The sequence below is a fragment of the Sinocyclocheilus rhinocerous genome, unplaced genomic scaffold (assembly GCF_001515625.1).
Source record: "Sinocyclocheilus rhinocerous isolate Xijiao unplaced genomic scaffold, SAMN03320098_v1.1 scaffold2245, whole genome shotgun sequence".
NCBI classification, from domain to species: domain Eukaryota; kingdom Metazoa; phylum Chordata; class Actinopteri; order Cypriniformes; family Cyprinidae; genus Sinocyclocheilus; species Sinocyclocheilus rhinocerous.
Genome location: NW_015637544.1, coordinates 580,139 through 590,989, shown reverse-complemented (window position 1 = coordinate 590,989; position 10,851 = coordinate 580,139). Strand labels below are relative to the sequence as shown.

The following is a 10,851-nucleotide window of genomic DNA, read 5'->3' as shown; positions in this document are numbered from 1 at the left end:
TATATATATATATATGATCACACTTTATTTTTTAGGATCAATTCTCACTATTAACTAACTACTAACTATGACCTTTTCCTCAGTACATTTCTAATTACTGTTTATTAATAGTTAGTAAGGTAGTTGTTAAGTTTAGGTTTTGGGTAGGATTAAGGGATATAATATATGGTCATGCAGAATATATTTTGCATTAATAAACTTCCAATATGCTAGTAATATGCATGCTAATAAGCAACTAGTTTATAGTGAGAAATGGTCCCTAAACTAAAGTGTTACCATATATATATTTTTTCATGTCAAATGTCTTAATGACATCGAATGTAAAGAAAAAATGTGCAGTTTAGTGATAGTAGGCTATAGATGCCAAATAATTATTACACTGCAAATGACATGCTGTTTCAGAGCTGCCATTAGTTGAAGAATGAGAAAATTCAGAAAATACTGGTAATAGAAAAGTTTGCATGCATTTGGAAGGCTCAACAGAATCAATGAATATGGAAATTTCTGGTTTACTTTAGGGATCTCGGGATTATAGATAAGCTTGGAATACTGGAATACTGGAAATGAAAAACAGTTGAAGAAAAAGTTTTTAATTATTAGATTTAACTTTATTGACATTGTGGAAAGTACAAGTACAGAGCCAGTGAAATGCAGTCAGCATCTAACAAAGTGCAATCTGGGAATGACAAAAGAATGACAACACTATGAAAATATGTGGTTCAATTAAATATAAATATAATTTCATACAATACATACATATTTCATACAAAAATTATATTTAAATAATTAAAATGTAAAGATTCCGTACTATTTAAAGTTTAGTAATCAAACTATTTTTAATGAAAAATGTTGTATTAAATTAGAAAAATGCTAGAAAAGTTTGCATGCATTTGGAAGGCTCAACAGAATCAATGAATATGGAAATTTCTAAATGTGCGTGTGTGTGTGTGTGTGGGGGGGGTGTATAGATCTGTGACACTAGCTAAATAGAAATGCAAAAATACTGATTGGCCATTGGTCAGTCAGAACTAAAACTTCCACCATAAACTCACAGCACTGAATGAGCCAATCTTGCTGCTGTATGTCAAACTGGTCAGAATGCTTAAACATTATTATACTGTAGTTCATTTGCATATTAAGCTGAAAGAGAATTAAGTATTTTAACATCTAAAGTGCACATATGTCTAATGCATTGCAGGCCACTAAGCTAGAGATGAGGAAAAAGCAAGAAGACGAACAAAGACAGAAGCTGTACCAACATGACAAGCAAATGTACGTCAACATTTTTTCTACACCTTGCCAGATTTAAAGTGTGCTTTGTTTAAATGAGGAAATAGGATGTTAAGCTGCACTACTGGCCATTGTCCAAAAACAATAAACCTGAATACACAGGTTTATCCTTGGCCCAAGTTCAATTAAAAATATGCCTTTTGTTTAGAGCATGTCAAGAGATAATTCAAAACCATTGCAATGAATCCTACAAGATGCTGCTGGCAATGAAGCTTCTTTCATTATTTACCATTGTTTCATCACAAACCCAGCTTTATTTCCACCGAAGTCGAATACAAAAGAATAAATTTGATTCTCATGCTGCTCTTTATAATACAGTGAAAGCAAATGGCGACCATAGGCTATTAAGCTCCAATTTGAATGAATGAATGAATGAATGAATGAATACATAAATACACAAATAATCATTAAAAAAGCATCATAATTGTAGTCCATAAAAATTCTGCACCATATTCTATATTTTCTAAAGTTTTTCTTCTTTAAAATGATTCCCTTTTGGCTTAACTTTTAAAGGGATAGTTCACCCAAAAATAAAAATGTTGTCATGTACTCACCCTCATGTCATTCTAAACCTGTATACGTTTCTTTCTTATGTTGAATACAAAAGAAGATATTTTGAAGAACCAAACTGTTGTTGGTCACCATTGAGTTCCATAGTAGGGAAAGAAATACTATGGAAATCAATGGGGATCTTCAACTCTTTGATTACCAGCATTCTTCAAAATATCTGCTTTTATGTACAAAATAAGAAAGAAATTTAGACAGGTTTGCAACGACATGAGGGTGAGTAAATGATGACAACATTTTCATTTTTGGGTGACCTATTCCTTTAAATCCAAATCATAAAATATAAATATGTGCATATTAATTTTGGCAAATTGTGATTGGTTACAAAACACAGAAGAACCATAGATTCAAGATTCATGTTATAAAAGATTATTGCGATTAATCACATCCAAAATAAAAGTTACTTTTACATAATATATGTTTGTGTATTGTGTATATTTATTATGTATATATAAGTGCACACACACAGTATATATTAAAAAAATATTTACAAATATTTACATGTATATATTTATATTCATTTATATTATATAATTTTGTAATATTATAAATATTATTGGTTATTCTGCTGTCCTTTTGTTTTGAAGTTGGAATTAAAGACTATTTACATTTACTCCATCGTCGTGCGCTATTGCTACAACCACGTTCCGAAACAGAATCCAGGACCTTAAACAGTTTTTCACGGCGATCCTCTTTCTCTTATTTTTTTCATTTTTTGCTCTTTTCCCATGGATTTACCCGCAGTCAAGCTCCTCTGCCTGGAGCAAGAGTATTGTTCCCTCAAGGACCATACGAGGGATTTTTAGAGCTCGCCCATCTATCTCACTACCCGGACAGCTGCCTGTGCACGTTTTATTACGTGGGACCGAACAACGCCACTAAGGCAAAGATGTCCAGGCATGGTCCTCGAGGGAGTTTCACTGCATTCGTGGAGTGGGTGCTGTAGGAAAATGGACTGTTTTTCTCCGTTTGCCCAGCTGAGGAAGAAATCTCCAGCCCCACAAACCAGAGTCCAGCCAGCAACCATCCACGATCGACGCGACGGAGAAGTTGCTAGAGCCCACAGCAGACGGAGAGCCTGAGCCCACTGTGACACGAGAGCCAGCGTGCAAAACCGCGACTGAGCCAATCATCGCCCCGGAGCCTGAGCCTCAAAACCGTTCTGACCAGGTGGGTGAACCCGCCCACACTCCCACCGCTGAGGGTGAGCTGCAACTGGACATTATTTTGAGGAACTGATGGACATTTTTCAAGAGAACTTAATAGACTGGTTTGGGGAGGTAATACCCAGTGCTCCTGAGTCTCCTATGTCTCCTGTGTCTCCGGCGCTCTGATCCACCTCGAGACTTCCAGTCTCCAGCTCCACCTAGGCATGAGGATCCCCTGTCACTGCCTCCAGCCTTCGAGTCCTAGACTCCACCTCGGTCCTTCGACCCATCGGCTCTCCGTCTCCGTCAGTTGTCCCCAGGGTGTCGTCAAGGCCTTCTCCACCATGGCTCCTCCCTCCCTTGACTCCACCTTGGGGCCTCGTCCTGGCTGGTCTCTGGACCAACATCTGGCTCCTCCTGCTCCTGGCTTCCCCTTGGCTCCTCCAACCCTCCACTCCCCCTGGACTCATATAGACTAATATAGTTTGGTTCTGCCCCTCTCTGGTTCTTCGTCCTCCTCCAGAACCCCCGCCCTCCCTCCTCTGTTGGATTCGATGTGGTGCAAGGACGCGCCTTCCTGGGAGGGGGCGAACTGTCACGGTTATGGACTTTTGTTTGTGTTCCTGATCTCCAGTCTTTTGTTCCTTTGACCTAGTTTCCCTTAGTTGCCCTGATTAGTTCATTTTGTTCACCTGTGTAGCTTCCATCACCTTGTTAATCATCTCGTTTGCTCCTTTTGTTTGCCTGTCTTTATAAGCCTTCAGTTTCCGTCTACTTGTCGTCCTGGATTGATGTTTATGAAATGGATTATGTGAGTTGATGGGGCTTAGTTCTCCTGGTTATTCTCCTGTCCTTTTGTTTTGAAGTTGGAATTAAAGACTATTTACATTTACTCCATCGTCATGCGCTATTGCTACAACCACGTTCTGTAACAATTATATTATATTAATATATATTAAATATATATTAAATTCAATTAATATTTAATTATCTATAAAATATATATTTATATATTATTACAAAAATTAACTAATTAATCACACAAGTTGGTGTAAATAATCATGATTAATTACATCTAACATTAAAATGTTATATAATGTTCACATTAAATATTCAAATTAATGTGGAAACAGCATTATTGTAAATGTTAGATATTTTATATACTGATACTGATGTCTATATTACGTGTATTATTTTTAAATTAATTTTATTGTTTTTAAGAGATGAATGAGATTTGAGAGCAGTCAAGACAGTCGGTGAAAAGCAACTTAAATTTCAGTCTTTTCCTCAGATGACTTGAACAGTTCAGAACACAGTACATGTTTTGTTTTGTTTTTTATTTCTGGGAGAAAGAAAATCATATGGGTTTGGAACGACATGAGGATGAGTAAATGACAACAAAATTTTCATTTTTGGATGAACTATCCCTGTAATCACAATTATGTCCCTTCCTCCTGCAGGAAAACCAAGGAGTTTCTTCAAAGAATTGAGAGGTCCAGCAGTAGCGTTTCTATGGCAGCAAGCAATTCCATACCAGCATCATCCTGGGTAAGACAAAGGCCAAAAATGCACTGTGTGCTCTATAGGCCTGAGTTCAAGCCTCTTGTGAATAGCTGTGGCACTGAGGTTACAGCCCAAGGCACTGGAATAATTCACACCAATTGATCTGTCTTTGATGCATGTTTTCAAAGCAAACAGTGCTCGCTCGGGAGCTTTCCTTGACATGGCACACTGGACTGCAGCAAAGAGTCGGCCTGCTGCAGAGCTCGGTCCCCTTCAATTATCTCCTCATTAGCCTCACACCGGAGATCGCTGACTGAGTCCATCATAGAGCTTCCTCAGTTGTAAACACGCAGTCCTCCGTTTCACGATCAGCCAGCGCAAAGACGCAAGTGTTGCTTCTGTATGGTGAGGCAAGCAGAGTTCAGGGGACTTCCCAGAGTTCACAGCAAGTACGCCTAACAAAAGGCAGAGAGGGGTCTGTGAGAATGCAACAAAAAGAGAGACTGGTGTGGAATAACCTGTATGGTTTGAGTGAAAGTACCTGGAAAAGAGCCAGAGGTTGAGCCTGTGACATAAGCAATCTGACAGGATGTGTTAAGAGGTGTTAATTACAGCTAAGCCACATTATTTCACTTGAATTCTGAGCAAGTTGGGTATGCTTCAGAATTCAGATATAGATCATGCAGTGCCTGTATTTTTATTTATTTTATTTATTTTTTGGCAAACCTTTTCTTTAAAGTTCTGCTTGAAGAATCATCAAAAGTATGAAGATCTCCACCATGCTGGAGGCAGCAGAAATTCCTTTCATTAGGGAGTAATATTTAACCCCTTATTCTCAAATGGGAAAAGTTATGGCATAAAATCAAATCAAATGCAAATTAGCAGCCAGGACAACATAACACAAGACTTTCAATGCTTTTGAAATAAGTATCATATGCTCACCAAGGCTGCTTTTGTTAATATATTAGTATATTTTAAATTGCAATTTATTCCTGTGAAGCAAAGCCGAATTTTCAGCATCTCCATTACTGCAGTCTTCAGTGTCACATGATCTATCAGAAATCATTCTAATATGCTGGTTTGCATATTACATAATATTGATTTGCATAAGAAACATTTTTTACTATTATCAAAGTTGAAAACAGTTGTGCTGGTTCTATTTTTGTGGAAACCATGCAAGTTTTTTTTTTTCAGGATTCTTTGAACTGAAAGTTCAAAAGGGCAGCATTTATTCAAAATAGAATTATTTTGTAACATCATAGCTGGCACTTTTGGTCAAGCACTGAGGTTCCCTTAATACATCTCTCTCAACTAATCAAATCTGGTGCTGTTGCATCATTAAAATATTTTATATATATGTCATCTGCAGCATGCTAGTCTATTCTCAGCGTACAATGACTTTAAAATACCATTTTCCCACTTCCTCCTCAGCTCCACCTGTCTAGATCTGGTACAGGTATAAATATACTGTCTGTTGTAGATAATATATAAATTTTATATTCATTCAGTATATTCATATTTTTAGGTATGTTTTCTTCACGTTCATTGCTTTCAAAGCTATTTTTCATCACAAATCATGTCATATAGTACACATTCACAACACACTGATTGTCCTGTAGTGACAATAGTGATTACAGTGTCTACAGAGATCACTACAGAGGCCTAGAATTTAATGTAATGAAAAGTACCAAATGTTAGGAAACAGATCAAATAGAGGAGTCTGCTGCGGGGATGTTTTTGTCACATTTAGTGGCAATTTGCCCTGGTTAATTTCTGACCATGACTGGTGGGGATTGAGGGCTGGGCTGACCATGAGAGGTTTGAGGGCTGCCTCTTATGTTGTACAAACCACTAAAAGTGGCATCTGACAGCACTGTTAAAAATCGGCATCGTCTCGTGTCAAGCAAAGAATGTTTTGTTGTGCGGCTTTCAAAACTGGTCTGCAATTGTTCCCTGTTTGAGACTTTTGAGGACTTCCCTCTGGATGACTAATGGGGAAAATCCTTCTAATAGACAGATCGTGCATTAGGACTGTAGGGCCATGGTACACAACACATGCAACAGAGTTTTGAGCAGAGCATTGGCTCTCTCGGCTTACCGGGAGAGGAGGCCCTTAGATTGTGCTTTCTCTTGCTGTATTGACTTAAGTGGCTGGACAACCTCCAGGCCAAGTAATGAAACGCTCCAATCTAAATGTCGTAAGCCCGCCGATCAAAGTGTTTGTGGAAAGACGGGTTCTTGATGTGGTTTTGTGGCCACTGAGAATTGTTATGCTTTCAGTGATGCTTCCACAAGACAGATTAATCTCCTCCATATCCTCTGTTTGTGCAAAGGATCCTTTGTATTGGCTTCCCAGGATGCCAGGCCCAGGTCGTCCCACCTATTCCCCTTACTCTCTGGCCATTTCAAACAGAGCAGCCCCTGCCTGCTGTCCCCGGGCCGTCTGACCAAACACACAAAGGATCTCTTCAGCTTCCAGGCTCTCTGCTCCCCCCTCCTCACAGAGTCGTTCTGAACAGGGCCATGAGAATCTCAGAGAAACATCACAGCTGACACCCAGTTTTGTGCTGAAATATGCGATGGGCTCACCCTCAGGGGTTGTATTGTATGGACGAAGGCTGGAGTCCAGTGTGGATTTGTCTAAGGATGGTTCACAATTAATGACTTAATGATTGGTGTGCCCTGTTTAGTTGTAATGATGTGTGCACACCAAAAGCGAAGTGATTATTTGCATTGCTTTACCAAAAACATTCTCGCAGGATGTTTTTCGTGTCACTCGCGCAAATAAAAACATTGTGTAATTCTCTCCTCCATTTTCTGATACAACCAGATGTGTCAAACCGAGCATGTCAATAAGCTATAACAACTATAACAATAATAACGCGTCATGTGAATTTTCCGTTTGAATTGAAACTTTTCAACAGAAGATGCGATTGAGGTGTATATTGTGCGTTCGTGGTAATTGCTTTGGCCAATGCACGTCATTCACATCGGCTGGTGCGAATTTGCGTCTTTACATTGACTTTGTATTTAGTATGTATTTGCATTTAGTACTTTGTATGTAATTAAATTCGCTTTTGGTGTGCACACACCATTAGACAGGAAAACCCTCTAAGAGAAATTGCATCTTTAAAGCACTACACCCTAATTTTTAAAATTAAACAAATCAATAAAAAATATTATTGCAATAATACTATTATACTGTAAAATAAGTAAATGTATTATTATTATTAATAATAAACAATCAAATGTTTATTTTGGTGGAAAGCTGCGAGGCTTCAAAGCTCTTTAAAAAAAAACATATTTATAAATTATTCTAATTACAACTTTGGAAAGATGATTGCTGCTTGTTGTGTTTTAAAATGCACATTAAAAACAACTCCGTCTCACTAAACTTGTAAGTAGAGCAGCATTTACTGTGAACCATTTTGCTCTGAGCCGCTGAAAACAGCAGATCATGAACTGCTCATGTGTAAATGAACACAGAGCCATGCTAAGCAGCCAATTATCGTCTAGTTGGCGAGTATCAGTTTGCTGTTTTTACTCATATTTGGTGCATTAATTCATAAAATAAATGTATTTGAAAATGCAGTAATTTTCTCTCAGATTTCACAGTTCAATAGGTCAAATTACAGGTCACAAAAAAGGAAATCCATATTAATATGGAATAATCACATCCCTGATAAGTAATCAAAGCTGCAGTCCATAACTTTTTTGTGTTCAGAATTTACTAAATTAATATAATAAAGTGCATCATGAATTCATTTTCCAAACCGAATTTTTGGCTTATTGAATCACTACAGTACACCTATTACAAGTTATATTCAGACTATTTCAGACTGGTACTGGTGGAACCACTGGGAGTAGCCCAGTACCTGCATGATTCGTCATAGACATAAACAGAGAGAAGTAGCTCCGGCTACAATGTTCTTCCGCAAGACGCACGCAGCTCTGTTTATTAACCGCTAGAGCACCAAAAGTTACAGACTGCAGCTTTAAATACTGATTACTTCTCAGAACTCACAGATAAATCCTAAAGTTCTGGATGCTGATAACTAGTTTACTTGATAATAACTGCCTCTGATGTCTTTAACCTTGCAAATTTTGTCAAAGCCATTGACTGGTTCTTCAATTTTACTACTCGTTTTAATCTGGAACCTTTTCAATATGGCCTTTTTCCGCTGGACTCCCCTGTATGGGATTACATCTCTGCCACAATTCTGCGCGCGAAAGATCATATTTTGAGCGTGCAAAAGTGCGTTTTGCACGAGCACGAACTGAGTTTTGTGGAGAAAATGTTTGTCTCGCAAAGAAGAAAGTATTTCAAGCGCGCGAAAATCAATTTTGCATTTTAAAATACGTTTTTGGATTTGTGCAGACCTTCTCTTTTGCGCGTGCAAAGTTTCACTAGCTTGCTCCCTTGATGCCCTCAGTGCTCTCTAAATGCTAACGGCTCACTTGCTCAACACAACCCAGCATTACAATATGCCATAATTCCAGCCAATCAGAGACGAGGCTGCTAAATTCTGATTGGCTGCCTTGACAACCAATCACAAAATTCCTTGCATTACCTCGACAGCAGAAGAGAAAAAATACAGTGCATGCATAATTATTATGCAAGTTGATATTCTGATCATATTTTTTTCCAAGCACATTTTACCAATTCCAAACGACATCAATCTTAATAACTACTATTAATCTTGTATTTAATCATTTATAATTGATATATAATTATTCATGAAGGCTGAAGGCTGAAGTGAAAAATATCTTATATTCAGGTGTGCATAATTAAGCAGATTTTCTTTTACAGATAAAATGAGCCAAAAAAAAGAGCTTCAACTCAGACTGAAAAGTCAAAAATTATTAAATGCCCATGAGAAATATTCAAAACTAATACAATACTAGAAATTGCAAAGTTAATGCATAACCATTGGACAGCAAAATGCTCAGTGGGTCAGCAGGGTCAGTCAAAAACATGTGGAGAAGAAAAGATGCATGTTAACTGCAAAAGAATTAGAAATTAAGGTGAAGAATTAGGTGTGTAATACATAACCATTGGACAGCAAAATGCTCAGTGGGTCAGCAGGGTCAGTCAAAAACATGTGGAGAAGAAAAGATGCATGTTAACTGCAAAAGAATTAGGAATTAAGGTGAAGCATTAGGTGTGAAATCACCAGGAACCATTTAGTCTCCAGCGCCACCATTTTCCAGAACTGCAACCTACCTGGAGTCTCCAGAAGTACAAGGTATCAGGTTCTCAGAGACTTGGATTAAGTATAGAATCCTAAAAAGATGACCCCTACTTAATAAGAATCACATACTGAAGTGTGGTAAAATACTTGAAGACTGATTTTTTATTTATTTATATAGGCTTTATAGACAGATAAGTTGAGAGTGACTGTTGAAGGGCCAGCACCACATTCTCTTGTACCACTGTTTGAAGAATTTATCTTCCAGAATCTGGCAGTAAGTTTTGGGAGTTCATTTTTAGTCCATCTCGAGATTTTATCTGTAGAAGATAACCTGCTTAATAATTATGCACACCTGAATATAAGGCGTTTTTCACTTCCAGCCTTCATGAACAATAATATATAGGTTATAAGTGATTAAATACAAGATTAATACTAGTTATTAAGATTGATGTTGTTTGGAATTGGAAAAAATGTGCTTGGAAAAAATATAATCAGAATATCAACTTGCATAATAATTATGCATGTAGCGAATCAGCTCATGGGGAAATATGAATAATTAATCATAACTAGTTATAATTAATTATAAATATTTAGATCCGCTGTAGATATTTACTTGACCTCTCAGGGTCAACTGTCTGTCAATTCTAAGAACGTTAATTTCCTGGTTAAGGGAAATAACTTTCTTACTGTACAACTCTACACAGAGCCTGCAGCATAAATCTGCATGATTAGGGACGCCAGTTATGAGTAAACAATGAACAACGTCAAGTGTGATACAAATAAATGACTTTATTAACTACATAAACACTTAAACTAGTCCAACATACTACATAAACACTTAAACTAGTCTAACATACTACATAAACAATTAAACTGGTCTAACATACACATAAACACACACACACACATAACATACACATAAACACTTAAACTGGTCTAACATACACATAAACACTTAAACTGGTCTAACATACACATAAACACTTAAACTGGTCTAACATACACATAAACACTTAAACTGGTCTAACATACACATAAACACTTAAACTGGTCTAACATACACATAAACACTTAAACTGGTCTAACATACACATACACACACACACACACACACACGCATACAGTTGGTATAGGAAAGGGTTAAAGCTTAA

At 37.3% G+C, this 10,851-nt stretch overlaps 1 protein-coding gene across 1 annotated transcript in view; it reads left to right on the top strand.

Moving 5' to 3' along the window:
• The window catches only part of LOC107749025 (epithelial-stromal interaction protein 1), a 29,461-nt gene that overhangs the window by 7,697 nt on the left and 10,913 nt on the right, over window positions 1-10,851 (top strand). Inside the window, 2 exon segments of the mRNA XM_074560211.1 lie at window positions 1,199-1,272; window positions 4,466-4,553. Of these exon segments, the coding sequence (XP_074416312.1) occupies window positions 1,199-1,272; window positions 4,466-4,553 (162 nt within the window).